This window comes from Anabrus simplex, chromosome 1 (assembly GCF_040414725.1).
Source record: "Anabrus simplex isolate iqAnaSimp1 chromosome 1, ASM4041472v1, whole genome shotgun sequence".
Taxonomy (NCBI): Eukaryota; Metazoa; Arthropoda; class Insecta; order Orthoptera; family Tettigoniidae; genus Anabrus; species Anabrus simplex.
The window spans coordinates 634,319,329-634,336,757 of NC_090265.1; the positions used below are offsets into that span (position 1 = coordinate 634,319,329).

The window sequence follows — 17,429 nt, forward strand, 5'->3', positions numbered from 1 at the left end:
TTGAGAATTAAATTTTAGGCCTTCCCCTAAACTACCATTTCACTCAGCGTGAGTAAAATGATTTATAGCCTGGATTGTAGTGGCTCATCCCCCTACTTCACATACAGATTTTCTTTAAATTCTCTTCAGCCGTTTTCTCGTGATGCGTGTACATACATACAACATATCAGATGTAAGGCTTTTTAGGCATTTGCTCTATTAACCAGCGTTTCGTCTTAGGTCTGACACTAGACTCGTCAGAGTGGGATGTGTCAGACCCTACCCACTGACGCTGGGTGTATGCAGGTGAATTTATCAGAAGCCTATATATGAAGGCACAGTCTGATAACTGCTGGTTAATAGAGCAAACGCCTGAAAAGCCTTACATCTGATATGTTTTTTGACATGCTCTATTGGTGAAAAATATCTAATTCCCTCCATGGGAATTTAGAATTTTCCATTCGGAATTGCTAGGCGGGCAATAATTCCATTGTGGAGATTTATCTCCCGTATGCAGTTATCAGACTGTGCCTTCATATATAGGCTTCTGATAAATTCACCTGCAGACACCCAGCGTCAGTGGGTAGGGTCTGACACATCCCACTCTGACGAGTCTACTGTCATACCTAAGACAAAACGCTGGTTAATAGAGCAAACACCTGAAAAGCCTTACATCTGATATGTTTTTTGACATGCTCTATTGGTGAAAAATATCTAATTCCCTCCATGGGAATTTAGAATTTTACATACATACAGACAGACAGAAATTACAGAAAAGTAAAAAGTGCATTTCCTCATTACTGTGGACATGACCGATACAGAAATATCATTCTTTTCAAATTCTGAGCAATGTACAGACAAAACTCTTTTATATATATAGATGATTGGCGAGTTGCTATAGTAGCCCCTGTGTATAAAGGAAAGGGTGATAGACATAATGCTGAAAATTACAGGCCAGACAGTTTGACATGATTTGCATGTAAGCGTTAGGAAAGCATTCTTTCTGATTGTATTAGACATGTTTGCGAAATTAATAACTGGTTTGACAGAAGGCAGTTTGGGTTTAGGAAAGGTTATTCCCCTGAAGCTGAGCGTGTAGGATTTCAGCAAGATATAGCAGATATCCTGGATTCAGGAGGCCAAATGGACTGCATTGCGATTGACCTATCTAAGGCATTTGATAGGGTAGATCATGGAAGACTACTGGCAAAAATTAGTGCTATTGGACTAGAAAAAAGAGTGAGTGAATGCGTGGCTATATTTCTAGAAAATGGAACAGAGAGAATTGGAGTAGGCGAAGCTTTGTCTGACCCTGTAATAATTAAGAGGGGAATTCCTCAAGGCAGTATTATTGGACCTTTATGTTTTCTTATATATATATCAATGATGATATGTGTAAAGAAGTGGAATCAGAGATAAGGCTGTTTGTAGATGATGTTATTCTGTACAGAGTAATAAATAAGTTACAAGATTGTGAGCGGCTGCAGGGTGACCTTGATAGTGTAGTGAGAAGGACGCTGGGCAATGGTATGTTGATAAACGGGGTTAAAAGTCAGGTGGTGAGTTTCACAAATAGGAAAAGTCCTCTCAGTTTTAATTACTGCATTGATGGGGTGAAAGTTCCTTTTGGGGATCATTGTAAGTACCTGCAGTAGGTGTTAATATAAGAAAAGACCTTCATTGGGGTAATCACATAAATATGATTGTTAATAAAGGGTACAGATCTCTGCACATGGTTATGAGGGTATTTAGGGGTTGTAGTAAGGATGTAAAGGGGAGGGCATATAAGTCTCTGGTAAGACCCCAACTAGAGTATGGTTCCAGTGTATGGGACCATCACCTGGATTACTTGATTCAAGAACTGGAAAAAATCCAAAGAAAAGCAGCTCGATTTGTTCTGGGTGATTTCCGACAAAAGAGTAGCGTTACAAAAATGTTGCAATGTTCGGGCTGGGAAGACTTGGGAGAAAGACGAGTTGCTCGATTAAGTGGTATGTTCTGAGCTGTCATTGGAGAGATGGCGTGGGAGGACATCAGTAGACGAATACGTTTGAGTGGTGTCTTTAAAAGTAGGAAAGATCACAATATGAAGATAAAGTTGGAATTCAAGAGGACAAATTGGGGAAAATATTCATTTGTAGGAAGGGGAATTAGGGATTGGAACAACTTACCAAGGGAGATGTTCAATAATTTTCCAATTTCTTTGTGATTATTTAAGAAAAGGCTAGGAAAACAACAGATAGGGAATCTGCCACCTGGGTGACTGCCCTAAATGCAGATCAGTAGTGATTGATTGATATCCCATCGCCACCATAAGACCTGCCTGTATCATTGCAACATAACACAAATAGAAAAAGTAATTTTAAAATGGTTCATATTGTTGCCAAGGTAAGTCAGAAACAAGAAAGAAAACTTTGGCACATACAGTCCGTAGATATCCTTAGCCTGCCAAGACAATTGCTCTCCAGTCCGATGGTCTATAAAAGTTGGACCACCATGTGGTCAGCGTCGTTACATCCCCTGCAGTATTGCTTAGCTCTCCGGACTGGATCTGCTGGGTCATAAGAAAGCTCATCAGTTGGTCTTTGAGATTAAACTCCTTGGACAAGACGAGAATTAAAGCCAGAGCCTCCTGGTAAGAAGCAGATGCACCACCCATACATCATAGGGCTGATGATAAACCAGTCCACCTTTCTATATTTTTCGTATCCACTTCAGTTCCCAATTATGCTAACATTATTTTGTATTAGGATGCTATAAAGCAATTTTCCTACATGATTGTTGCTTTGTTCAAATTACCTTGTCCATCAGTGAAAAGCAAGAAAAGCAGAAAAGCGAGTTTGGAATTTGATGGTCAATAAAATAATATAAAATTTGTTTGACTCCTTCTCAATGAACGTATTATTTATTTTTATTATTAAAATCAACTTAACTTTGATTTTCTGAGTAGATTAGACAATAGAGCGCTGGTCTTCTGAGCCCAAATTGGCAGGTTCGATCCTGGCTCAGCCTGTTTGTATTTGAAGGGGCTCATGTTGGTAGATTTACTGGCATGTAAAAGAACTCCTGCGGGACAAACGTTTGGCACCATGGTGTGTCTGAAAACCATAAAAGTAGTTAGTGAGATGTAAAAACTATTATTATTATTATTATTATTATTATTATTATTATTATTATTATTATTACCTTCAATTTTAAAGTAAATAATTAGAGTAGGCCTATCATGTAAAAAAAAATGCTGGTGAATATTTCAAAATTAAGAGAATGTGGTACTAAGTCATTAGATCTCCCATACTTCCAAAACAGCCTACCATAAAACATTTAGGTAATACTTGAAACCACAGAAACATGATCACCACTGCATTATAAAAAGTCATTGACAGAAATATTGGCTCACCCAACTGCCCGTCCTTCATTGCTTAGTATCAAGATTTTGCTCTCTTCAATGAAACAGTTATAGTGAAATTTGCCTAAAGCAGCCACCTCTAATTCTTACAAAAAATGACTTAGTACAGGTGGTTGCTGAATTAAGGTTATGAAACTTTGGAATTGGGAAAAAGGTCTTTTTCATTACATGACTAACTACAGTAGGACCTACAGTATATTAAGAGTAGCATTTACTAGGTATATACAGTAGACTATTTCAGATATAGGTAAAGAATGGCATTTTCTTAATTTACTTGATCTACAATAAAATCTTTCAGTGTGGTTTGTTTTGTAGTATTTCCACATCTCTTCTTAGCAGCACATGTCTCAAAGGATTCTGAAAGTTTATTCAGATGCAAGACTGAATTCTCGCAGTAATATTCATCTAAAATGGGACACAGTAGCTATATGTTGCATTATTCACTTGTTTCCTAGCACATTTCAGTGCAGAAATTCCTTTCTTGCTTTCGAGAATCACTTTTCTCCATCCCTTCAATGCTCAAACAACCCTTGACTTATTACACATATTGTACCTTACACATTCACTGACTGAATACAGTACAACTGAACTCCATCACCAAACTGCCAATAAACATAGCAGTAGTATACCTATTCAAACGTTATTCCAAACAAAACCATTTTTAGATATCTTAGCAGATATCTTGGATTCAGGAGGTCAAATGGACTGTATCGCGATTGACCTGTGTAAAGCATTTGATAGGGTGGGAGACTACTGGCAAAAATGAGTGCAATTGGACTAGACAAACCAGAGACTGAATGGGTTGCTATATTTCTAGAAAATAGATCTCAGAGAATGAGAGTAGGCGTAGCTTTATCTGACTCTGTAATAATTAAGAGGGGAATTCCTCAAGGCAGTATTATTGGACCTTTACGTTTTCTTATATACATATAAATGATATAGGTAAAGAAGTGGAATCAGAGATACGGCTTTTTGCAGATGAGGTTATTCTGTATAGAGTAATAAATAAGTTACAAGATTGTGAGCAACTGCAAAATGACCTCAATAATATTGTGAGATGGACAACAGGCAGTGGTATGATTATAAACGGGGTTAAAAGTCAGGTTGTGACGTTCACAAATAGGAAAAGTCCTCTGTTTTAATTACTGTGTTGATGGGGTGAAAGTTCCTTATGGGGATCACTGTAAGTATCTAGGTGTTAATATAAGGAAAGATCTTCATTGGGGTAATCACATAAATAGGATTGTAAGGAGGTAAGTGTTGGAATGTGGACGGGTGTTTTTGATGTTTATGGGGGTCTTGTATAACAGTACCCAGTGGATTGAGTTGGTTAGGCATTTTCAGCATTAAGTGAAGTGTAGGTGATGTGGTCATAGTGAAGGATGTAGAATGCGAGCCTGGAGGTGAAGTAAGACCGGGTGACAGCAGTGGGCATGCAGATTGCAAAGTAATTGAGTATGTAAATAATATAGTATGTGGACAGGTAGAGGCCTTACCGATTGCGAGATTGCAAGTCAGTAGCCTATGCGATTGTTGTCATTTGGTGTGCTTTAGATCCAGGTTAAGTATGTTAAGGAACAAGGATTGCAAAGTAAGCAACTGTGTATACAAGGACTGAAGTGGAATCTGCTGTAGCATAAGGTTAGCGGTTTCTTTTTCCTTTTTCAGAACTATCTGTTGTGACACTCATGTGGTGAAGGCAAGGTCTGGGTAGGGCCAGATTGGTTGTTTTGTAGGTAGATTCTTGTTTAATATTATTATTATTATATTTACTATTATTATTATATTTACTATTATTATTATTATTATTATTATTATTATTATTATTATTGCTTTGTGAACATGTATCTGGGCTGGAAGCCTGTTTTGTTCATTAATAAATACTAAATACATAAATGGGATTGTAAATAAAGGGTACAGATTTCTGCACATGGTTATGAGGGTGTTTTGGGGTTGTAGTAAGGATGTAAAGGAGAGGGCCTATAAGTCTCTGGTAAGACCCCAACTAGAGTGTGGTTGCGGTGTATGGGACCCTCATCAGTGTTACTTGATTCAAGAACTAGAAAAAATCTGAAGAAAAGCAGCTCAATTTGTTGTGGGTTATTTCCGACAAAAGATAGCATTACAAAAATGTTGCAAAGTTTGGGCTGGGACAATTTGGGAGAAAGAAAACGAGCTGCTCGACTAAGTGGTCTGTTAAAATGAATAACTAGTATTACATTTAATGGTCCACCCAATTAATACAATTTACAAGTGAAACATTCAATATTAAAATATATTAAACCTTCTTTTTTACATGTTTCGTCTAATTTAAGACTTCTTCAGCCATAGCGTCTCATAACAGATTATAATAAATCATTGTTGCTGTGTAATTATTTTAAAAATGGAAGAGCCCATGTCCTTTATTAACTGTTTGAGGTTACACTAAAGACATTAAACACTATTATTTATGAAATTGTCCATCACTTCTTGTAAAAATTCTTCACATGTTAAAATTTGAATGATATTTCTTTAAAATATGACAAACAGTTCATAAAGGACATGTTCTTCCATTTTAATAATTATTAGACAGCAACAATGATGTATCGTAATCTGTTACGAGACGCTATGGCTAAAGAAGTCTTAAATTAGACGAAACATGTACCAAAGAATGTTTAATATATTTTAATATTGAATGTATTTTCCCTTGTAAAGTGAAGTGTATTGTTTGGGTGGACCATTAAACCTAACACTAGTTTTTAATTTAAACTGTATCATACGGATCTATATGATGAAGTTTGTAAATTGTAAGTGGTATGTTCCGAGCTGTCAGCGGAGAGATGACGTGGAATGATATTAGTAGACGAATAAGTTTGAGTGGTATCTTTAAATGTAGGAAAGATCACATTATGATGATAAAGCTGGAATTCAAGAGGACAAATTGGGGCAAATATTCATTTATAGGAAGGGGAGTCAGGGATTGGAATAACTTACCTAGGGAGATATTCAATAAATTTCCAATTTCTTTGAAATCATTTAAGAAGAGTCTAGGGAAACAACAGATAGGGAATCTGCCACCTGGGCGACTGCCGTAAATGCAGATTAGGATTGATTGATTGATTGATTGATTGATTGATTGATTGATTGATTGATTGATTGATTGATTGATTGATTGATGAGTTTGCATATTGTTGGCTTGTTCAGTCTTGCTGCTCCATTCACCATCACAGGTAATTTACAGCTTAATTTACTGGTAGACAAGAGGTGGGAAAGATAAACTACAGTACTATTTGGATGGCCAGATGTGAAATAGGTTGACTTTTATTACTGTTTGTCTCAAGGATGAGCAAAGTGTTTGAGCTGGTTATGACTGGCCATTTCATTCAAGTCATTTTGTGAAACTGTGTGGCCGCTGACTGCATTGTCAGGTGAACGCTTAAGGGAGGGGATATTAACACAGGCTTTATGGAAAAATTAATTGGTTCCTGAGAAAAATGGCCTTTTATTGAGGTGACTGCTAAATGAAGATTGCCATATAGACAGATTTCACTGTATATGAGATTCAAGCCTCAAGATAAATGAATCTGCCTTAATGGAGAGTTCGAAATTTAATGGAAAAGCTATATCACTCACACTTGTTTGGGACTGCGACCATTCCAGTCTCTATTTGACAGCACGTTGCTGCACCCTCTAACTTCAAGGCTGCCTAAGCATAAGGCACCAGAATATTATACACAATAGTAGTAGTAACAATTACGGGTCTTTTATAAGATGTTGGACACTATGCTACCTTTATTTTGGTAGACTCTGTCTCCTCTGACCATGGGTACCTAGTGTTAGACCATAAAGTCACTGGGCTTTCTTTCATTGACAGAAAGATTCTTCTTTAATCTTCTTTGACATTGCTTAAAGCATTCAGGTCTGAAGAATACATGAAGTGAGAAAGGTAAATTAGATTTTAGTGTTTTAAGGTTTTGTGGCAGAGAAGTGAAGGGATTCATAAAGCAGAAAATCCCTTTTTTTTCATGATAGATCTGGTATTGGAAAGGAGAGGACGGGATTAACAATTCTAGAAGACAGATTACGGCTCCAAAATCTCACACACAGTCTTAACTGCATTAAAAACACAGTGCATCTAATATTGACCTGTTCTGTATGTTAACAATTTCATTGTTTGATGACTGTCATGATGAAATTAAGCATTAAATGGCTATCGAATCATTTGGTAATATTTCCTAATGCTGGACACAAGAGAAATTTGGAAGTGGTAAAAATTAAAACCCACAGCCTGTTTCCAGTCAATCGACCGGGTCAGGAATGGAATGAATGAAGCCCCCATCTAGCAGCGAGGATAGGAATTGTGACAGATGAAATGAAATAATATTTGAGACTGTTGCTGAAATGAAAGATGACAGAGAAAACTAGAGTACTCGGAGAAAAACCTGCCCCGCCTCCGCTTTGTCTTTGAACCATGGAACCCATTGGTGAGAGGCCAGTGCACTGCTGCCTGAACCGCAGAGGCTCCTTGGAAGTGGTACGATGAGGATTTAAACCTCTCAAACTTCAGCAAGTAGAAGTATATACTGTATTACCATTAAATTTTTTTTTTTAAATCCACCATTAAAAATGTGTAAATACAGAAGTGTGTATATCTTGGTATATTTTACGTGTAATGTAATCATGATTTTATAAGGAGTTGTGCGAGTTGGCCGTGCGGTTAGGGGAGCACAGCTGGGAGTTCGCATCCGGGAGATAGTGGGTTTGAATCCCTCCGTCGGCAGTCCTGAAGATGGTTTTCCGTGGTTTCCCATTTTCACACCTTAATTAAGGCCATAGCCACTTCCTTCCCATTCCTAGGTCTTTCCTGTCCCATCGTCGCCATAAGACCTATCTGTCGGTGTGACGTAACGCAAAAAAAAATAATTGTAAGGTGTGTATTTAATTTGCTAATATTGCTATCGCCTGTCTTTCTGTTTGTGATTTCAGTTGGATGCTGTTGATTTGGACAAGGAAATTTTGCAAGTTTTGAAGTCTCAAGTGATCAATATCACCAAAGTTAACAATGTTGGTTTCCTGGCCAAGTGGGAGCCAGAAATTGATGCAGTATTGCAGTTAATACTGTGGAAGGTATTTTTAATTATTGTAGATTCATGCTTAAAGTTCCTTGATTAACTAACAATCTTTTTTCCCCCTTGAGGCTGAAATAAAAGCTTCTTAGAGGAGTGAAAGTTTGTTTTATAGTGGAACTCTACTAGATGGAGGTTATTTGGGCATCATATGTGGAAATTAGTCAGCCTACCTGTTTCACCACCAGTTAACAACTAAGGTGGGGAACAGTAGGGCTGCAACAAGTTCAAATCTAAAAACCAAAAAGTTAAGAATCAAATTAAAATGCTATGGAGTAAAGGATACTGAAAGCATCAGCCAAGGAAGGATGATGCCTGTGCTGCCACAAATTCATCAACTTCGACACAGGTTGATGGATTCTAATTCTAAATAGTTTCAGTAATTCCCCTGATTCAGGGACTGGGTGTTTGTGTGGTCCCCAACATTTTTGCAACTCTCACATCTCGCTTAACACTATCCTCCACACACTAACACTTAAGTTTCTTATTCACTGCAGATCCCACACACCATCATCGGAGGGTCTGCCTTACAAGGGCTGCACCAGGCTAGCAATAGCAACATGAAATAATGAATATCTGATTAGTAACTAGTTCACTATCTCAAATTCAGATTTCTGTGTGGAACACCTGACGTTGACAAACGAGATGACCTCGGTTATTGCTGTCTCACTGTCAAAAGGAGCAGCTATCTTTACAATAAATCCATTAATAACATACCTCATTACTAAGTGGAGGTTGTGTGATCTGTTCGGATGGTGGGATACAGTGGCTTGGTTGTGGTGCGGTATATGTATATAAGTTGCAGTGGGTTGAATTCACCCAGGGCTTGAATCATTAACTAGGTCAACTTGTAAACATAGTCGCTTTTTGAAATACACTAACAAAATTAATGGGAAATAGTTATTCTAATTCTCTTATTTAGTTTCATTTCTCTGTATCGCAGTGTATATGATAGTATGTGGTTCAGATACTGTAGTTGTAAGTTGAGGTTTGAAACCTAGTCTCTACCTTTTTTGTGTGTTCATCTTTGTTTGGCCTTATTAGTTGTAGTTGTAAGTTGAAGTTCGAATTCCAGTCTCTTCTTTTTTCTGTGTGTGTTTGTTATTATTAAGTTTGGCATTACTAGCCATTGCACAGTGCCTTGGAGAAGTTAGCTAACTGACTTGTAATGGAATAAGAATCTCTCACTTTAGTGAATTAACGACTGCTGACGATGTTTCTGTGGTAGCCAGAACATGGGAAGGGCAGCTGATTCAGAAAGTGATAGAAACAACTAGAGGGAAGAATGTACTGGATGTGGTGCTGGTAAAACCAGATGAGCTCTATAGAGAAACCAAAGTAATAGATGGTATTAGTGATCATGAAGCTGTTTTTGTCATAGTTAAAAATAAATGCAATAGAAAGGAAGGTCTTAAAAGTAGGACTATTAGGCAGTACCATATGGCTGATAAATCAGGCATGAGGGAGTTTTTAAAAAGTAACTATGATCAGTGGATAACGGTAAATAAAAATGTAAACAGACTCTGGGATATGTTTAAAGCAATAGGGTACAGATCTCTGCATATGGTTATGAGGGTGTTAGGGGTTGTAGTAAAGATGTAAAGGAGAGGGCATATAAATCTCTGGTAAGACCCCAACTAGAGTAAGGTTCCAGTGTATGGGACCCTCACCAGGATTACTCAGTTCAAGAACTGGAAAAAATCCAAAGTAAAGCAGCTCTATTCGTTTTGGGTGATTTCTGACAGAAGAGTAGCATTACAAAAATGTTGCAAAGTTTGGGCTGGGAAGACTTGGGAGAAAGAAGACGAGGTGCTCAACTGAGTGGTATGTAATGCCAATATAAATGGTCCGTTATTGGACATTATCAATTTTCCAGCTAACTCATTCCTAGTTGCCAGCGTTTCACCCCAGTGTGCTAAGTTGGGCTCATCAGATGTTAAATAGCACACCCACCAAGATGCATGGCTAATGCATATCGTAGAGGCTACTGCGCAGGCTACTTGGAGACACCGGCAGTGCCACTGCACTATGAGAGACGTAAGTCTCTGTCTAATAACGGACCATTTATATTGGTATTATCAATTTACTCATTCTGGACAAATATTTCAGTTTTCCTATGGGAATCAACATCTATATCATAAGTGGTATGTTCCGAGCTGTCGGTGGAGAGATGGCGTGGAATGACATTAGTAGACGAATAAGTTTGAGTGGTGTCTTTAAAAGTAAGTAAGACTAAGTAAGACTAGGTCTGTGTGTCTTTGTGAGGTACACAGACTACTGCGGTCATTTGATCACGTTGTACGTCAACCAGCACATCTCATGAGACATCTTAACGAGGTTCAAGTTGCAAGAGTCGTCACTTTGATCCAGGAAGGATGGACTTTTCGTCGTGTTGCTGTGGATCTCAATGTGTCTCCGTCAGTTATTCACCGCTTGTGGAATCGCTACAGTGAGACAGGCCAGTTCACAAGGAGGGTTGGAAAAGGTCATGGACGCATGACAACCCCACAGGATAACCGATATCTGACCATCTGTGCATTCCAGCGTTGTTCAGCAACTGCCAGAGAGCTGCAACAAGACCTCCGGAGAGTCGCTGAAGTGTCTGACTAGACAGTAAGGAATAGGTTAAGAGATGTGTCCTTACAACCCAGACTTCCTGTTCAAGTGCCCCGTTTAACTCAGCAACATCGCGCAGCTCGCCTTCTGTTTGCCCGTACCCAAGTCAACTGGCAACTTTGCCAATGAAGACCTGTGTTGTTCACAGACGAGTCCAGATTTCCTCTGACACAGCGTGATGGACGTCATGTGTATGGAGACATCATGGTGAGCAGTACATGCCAAATGTTGTCCAGGAAGGCGACTGATTCGGACAAGGTTCTGTGATTGTGTGGGGTGGCATCAGTATTGATGGCTGTACGGATCTTGTCGTCGTCTGTGCTAATCTTACCGCTGCGGGGTACATCGAGCAGATGCAGCCAGGGCTGTCTTGCGAGAACGGGACATTCAAGAGATGGAATGGCCAGCAGTGAGTCCCAAACTTAATCCCATCTAGCATGTGTGTTCATGGGCGTCCTGTTCCACCACGGACTCTTCAAGACCGCGATTAGGCTCTCATTGAAGATGGGACCTGATACCGCAACGTGACCTCTGTCGACTTATATGGAGCATGCCATGTAGGTGCCAAGCTGTGATAAATTCTCATGGAGGACATACACCATACTGAAGCTCTCCAACTGTGATAAAAATCCACCCTGGAGGACTGTTATTTTGTTTTTGCCCCTATTTGGACTTTTCCGTTTGTGTTCTGAAAATGAACGTGAATCCATCAATGATTTTTTGTATACTTCAACGGTAAAGAATAAAGGTTTAGTTGGTAATATACCTGGGTGTGAGGTATTGATTTGTGGAGCATGGCATACGTTCAAAAACATGTTCCCCTAATTGTTTTGAACTGTGTAGTTTCCCTTCCCTAAAACAATGATTACCACCATCACGTCTGGTTTCATTCAGGTTATGACAGCAAAAAGTATTCACACTATGGAAATAACAACTTTACTTTTGTTGCAATAATGGACTCTGTATGCTACATATTGTTGCATTTACTACAGCAGTTTAAACATTTCTGGTATTGGCTACAAGAACTTGTAGTTTTTGTAGTAACTTAATATCCAAATAATTTAAGGAGGCTTTTTCATGTGTATGTATGTATTTTTTGACATTTTAATGTCGAAAGTTGTTTTTAGAGGTATGGTTTCTAACCTAAATTATGTTGTTCAGTTTTCAGTGAATACTGCATACAGCACATTTGGTCAACAGCTGCTAAGTATGAAGTATGGTGGACTATATAATAAAAGAAAGGCTTATATGTTGGCCATTTTGACCATAGGCTCACGATATGCTGATCACCGCTCTAGGGAAATTATGAAGGCTGCTGGGAGTGAAACCTTCACCAATGTGGTAAAAAATCAAATTTTGAGCCTTCATGATTATTTTAGTCATGTTTCATTATGTGCCTATATTATGTTGTATGTTTTGACATCTTGTTAGGAAATAGATTAGGATGAGAATTTTGTTTCCTTGCTTGTGGAAAACGGAACCAGCTTTCATTTTTGGATCCCCGAATGTTATCACTTTGTTGATACAATTCATCTTCTCTTTCATCATCTCATCTTCATGAAATGCTGCTAGCTCCACATATAAAGTTGACTGTGTCTTATCATGTGAAGACATGGAAAAAAAAAAAAAAAAAAAAAAATTCCTTTTTATGTCCCACTAACTGCTTTTGACTATTTTTGGAGATGCCAGAATTTTATCTCGCATTTCTTTTACATGCCAGTAAATCTACCGACACGAGCCTTCAAATTCCACTGGACTGAGCCAGGATCAAACTTGCGCATGTAGTTATATCATTTCAATTTTTATACAAAGCTACAAAATTCCTTTTAATTTTCAACCCTAAAATAATAATAATAATAATAATAATAATAATAATAATAATAATAATAATAATCTTACAGGCAGCCATCTTTACATCAACAGATAAAGTATCTCTAGCTGTCGGAACAGTGTTGTGGAATATATGAATGCACAACCAACTTCCGTCATTCTATGCACGTGGTGATCTTACAGTTTCATGTGCTTTGTGTGTCCTATCAAACTGGTAGGAACAGGTTACATGATGCCAATCTATATTCTCAATGGTCATGGTGAGGTCCAGCTCTTACATCTTTACATCATGCAGCCTGTTACAGATGAACAAGAAATCATGCTGAATGGACTCCACAGAATTGGTGTAGGCTGCTAGTTAATGACATAGGTTGCATATGTTTGAACCTAGATAATCACAGACAATATGTTTGGAGAGAACTGGTCAAATCCACATGTGTTAGATTCTGTGCCTGACGTATGTAGCAAGATGGTGGCTCTTTGGTGTTTTGGTGTAATTATACATGGGGTCACTGTTCACCTTTAATGTTTTTTCAGGGCACACTAAATGCCACAAGTAATGGGGACAGTATTGTACAACTAGTAGAGGAACCCTATCTCCACCATTTCAGGGAATATTTCATTTCAGTAGATGCATATCCACTGTGCAGTAATCGTTATAATTTTCTTTCGTGATGCTGGTATGTAGTGCCTGCCTGTTCCCCAAACACGAACTTCATTGAACATGTCTGGGATAAACTTAAATGGTTAGTTTGCTGGCATGTCTCATAATCTGCTAGACTTGCACAGTATCACCAGTGATATAAGGAACAAATTGGGCCAAGAATGGCGTGATAACCTTGGTAACAGTATGCCAGACCAGATTCAAACATGTATCCCCAGGAAGGGGAAGTACCACTCAATTTAGCATTGTCAAGATTGACATGGGAAACCTCCAGCTGAGAAACTAATAATGTGATCTAGTATAGAAATTTTTTTGTTTTTGATTTGTTGGGCAGAAATAAGTGTAAGTTGTTATGAATCACGACTATATATGCTATAGTTGGCAGAAATAAGTGTAGGCTCAGTGTCCATGAATCGTTTTGTATCATGATACATATATACTCTATAGGTAGGGACTTGCGTTTTTCGTTCCATTTTTTTGTGGAAATCGGGGTTATTTTTCAAGAATTTTGCGTTAATTTTTTAGAATTTTGTGATATTTTTAATAACCGTATTATCATATTGTGGGATTTAAAAAATACTTTTTCATATAAATAAAAGCTTTTGATAAAAAAATGATATAGAGTTTTATTTTAAAAATTGCACACATTTTTGTCATTCAATTATCTCTAAAGAAGGCATAATATGAAAGAAAAGTACATAATATATTTTTTTCTGTCAAAAGAGAACATTGTCGCTTTCCTGTTGCAATGCAGTTCTAACTGATTCTGGCTGATGATGCTCACGAAGCATGGCATGAGTGAAATATGTCCTAATTGTAATATCTGATTAATGGTTTTATCCTAAATATAAAGGACTACTATGTATCGGAAAGGTGGTTTTTATTAGTGTAATAGCTTCTCTTCCTGTTGCAAGTCGACTCCTGAGTAGCAAGAAGAGAAAACTTCACACTCAACTTTAGCATGCAGATACCACAATAACTGAATGTTAAGTCTCACTGCAATGAGCATAATACCATAAAAGAGAAATACATTATGTTCTGTTTTCTAACTGTCAAAGGAGAACATTGCCATGTTTGCATTTTCTTCTTTCATGTTGCAATGTAAGTCACTCAAAACTCCTGAGTAGCAAGAAAAGAAACGTTCACAGTCAACGTTAGCACATGGATACCACACTGACTGGAAAGCTCTGCCACTAAACTCAGGGTGTATGTCAAGCAAACTAATCAGAACTTTCACAGTATTTATTTTTCCATCTCACAACATAATTTGATTGGTTTGCTCTTGAGGTTCACTGTACTCTTTTGTGATCACCGAATTATTCTCATTTTTAAAGAATGGAATAGACTTCACTCTTTTCACTAGTGCTGAATCGACTTTACTGTTAATGTTGAATACTGGACTAAACACTTCATGTGCTGAATACAGCTTATTAGCAGAGTTTTCAAACATCAGTAACAATCTAACTTGCAGCAAATTTCCAGCACCTATTAAAAAAGTATGTTAATGTTATAAAGTTCCGTTCTTGAATTGACTAATAATAATAATAATAATAATTTTGGCAGTAATTTACTCAACATACCTTCAATGAATTTGTTCATAGTAGGGTGCTTCAATTTCTATAGTGGTATATTCGCTTCAAGAAAAGACTCCGTATTCCTCTTGGCAAAATTATCCCTTGCAATAACTCTTTTGTTTCCAGTAAAATTACACTGTACAATACTCTGTTGCCTTTTATGACAAGAGGATGTACTGGCTGTAGATGATATCTCCTACTGGTTGGTGTTTCTCACTTTGCACATGCTCAGTACATGCTTCTTTTTTATCCCAACATATCATACAGTTACAGTATTGACACATTATGGATTTTAAATTGAATGGGGGCGTGATTAGCTCAGTGGCTTAGCTGCTGGTTTCCCATGCAGAAGGCTGAGATTTGAATCCCGGTCAAACCTGGGTCGAGATTTTAATCTCAAGAATAACATGACTTCAAGTAGGGCATCCGGTCTTAAAACCCCAGCCAAAACCAAAATGAGCGTGGGTGGCTCCAGCGACCCCCGAAACTGGCACAAGCTGTAGAAAGTTTGTTTTTTTAATCGAATGCATATAATCCATCATTTTAAAATTCGAGAGCTCTTTCCTTTGCAGTAACGCTCACCTTGGGCATAATACTAGTCATAATCATAACAGAACACAGAGAGAAAACAATAAGACTGGTACTGACCAGCTTCTTAAGCAGAATGATGCAGGTGCACGAGTCGAGTTGATGAAATGGAAGAACAAGTTGACTTTGTAAGACTGTGATGTGCACGATGGTCTATTCTGGCAGTGGAAAAACCTTTATAAGAAGGAAACCACCGGAATTTGCAATATTATGTATATAAAATTGATAAAGTTGACGTATTCATGTTATTGTCTCATTTTGTTTTATTTCGCAAAAGAAATCTTCTAATTTCCGAATTGTATAGGTAACAGTTTCCCAAGCATTTTAGGGAATATTTTTAAAAAGTCGGTGTTATCGCAAACGTGAACAATGCAGGTTCCTATCTATAGGTGGTGCAAAACGTTTTTTTGGATGTGTGTAATAAGATAGGAACTCCATAGGAAGAGGGAGCAACAGAAAGACGAATCCAGGACCAGTACAAAAACATAAAAGGTCAAGGAGAATCTTCACTTCATCATACACTGCCATTTTCACACAGATGCTTGTCATCAAACCCAGCTCTTTTAATCGAAACAGACTTTCAACGTATTAGGTCGTGTTACGTACATGTAGTACGTGTTGAAGAGATGTTAAGTACAGAACAAAAATGGCCAGCCGGACACCAGTGGGATCCGGATCCCACTTAACATCTCTTCAACACGTACTACATGTACATAACACGACCTAATACGTTGAAAGTCTGTTTCGATTACAATGCGGTCGTGAAAATTCAATATCCAGCTCTTTTACATCCATTTCTTCTCTGTCTCCTGTGAACTTTGTTCTGCTTCCCAAGCTCTTCAGGAGGCAAGGGCTCTTAACTTGGGAGTGCGAGTTGGTGACCACAGGGCACTTAGCTGAATCCTGGTGTTGCTTCCACTTACTTGTGCCACTTTTACTTTCACCTATCCTATCAACCTTCCTTGGTCAACCCTGATGGTCTGACCTCAATGGTAATACATGTGGAGCCCTAGGGAGTCTTTCATTTTCATGCCCTTTGCGGCCCTTGTCTTTCTTTGGCTGATTCATTCACTTTTCAGAATATCAGATCCCTTCCCTTTCTTCCTCTGAATAGTCCTAATAGAGAATTGTTGCCCAGTTGTACTTCCTCTTAAAACAATAATCACCAACATCAACCACTACTCTTCAAGAGGGTGAACAACATCAACATTTAATAGATCTTCAGCCTTGATGATGGAAGAGTTGAATAAAGAAGAAGTTTTATAAGCACAGGGAAATAGCGAGCGACAGCTCTGAATATGGTTTTCTGTTACTTTGTCGCTGCAAACATGAGTTTGGGAGACATTAAACTGCTAGCAAAGACTCAGGAAAAGGCAAGAGGCAAAAAGACAAAGGGAATGAGGATGTAGAGATTATTCTTTTCCTTTTGTATTTTCATCCGTATCGTCCTGTTCTTTCTGTTGCTTCCTGCTCTGTGACCTGCCATTGTGGTTATTGGAATATGTTTCTTTCTGAAGACCCATCTTTCTTTGTATGACTTGTCACTTTTTATTTCCTTTATGTACAAAAAAAGACAAAGTTATCTCTGCACACACCATGTGGGCCCCTGGATGAGCAGAAGGTAAAGGCTTCCACTATCTGTAATGTCAGCACTAAGTGGGAGAGAG

At 38.1% G+C, this 17,429-nt stretch overlaps 1 protein-coding gene across 6 annotated transcripts in view; it reads left to right on the forward strand.

Moving 5' to 3' along the window:
• Positions 1–17,429, forward strand: part of Pex2 (peroxin 2) — a 78,636-nt gene that overhangs the window by 6,664 nt on the left and 54,543 nt on the right. For 5 of the 6 annotated variants that reach the window (XM_067144978.2, XM_067144977.2, XM_067144980.2 and 2 more), the window contains exons 2-3: positions 8,351–8,491; positions 12,268–12,447. In XM_067144978.2, the coding sequence (XP_067001079.2) occupies positions 8,351–8,491; positions 12,268–12,447 (321 nt within the window). Of the gene's footprint in view, positions 1–4,893; positions 5,027–8,350; positions 8,492–12,267; positions 12,448–17,429 lie in introns of those variants that run through there. The other variant, XM_067144981.2, reaches the window with a different exon arrangement.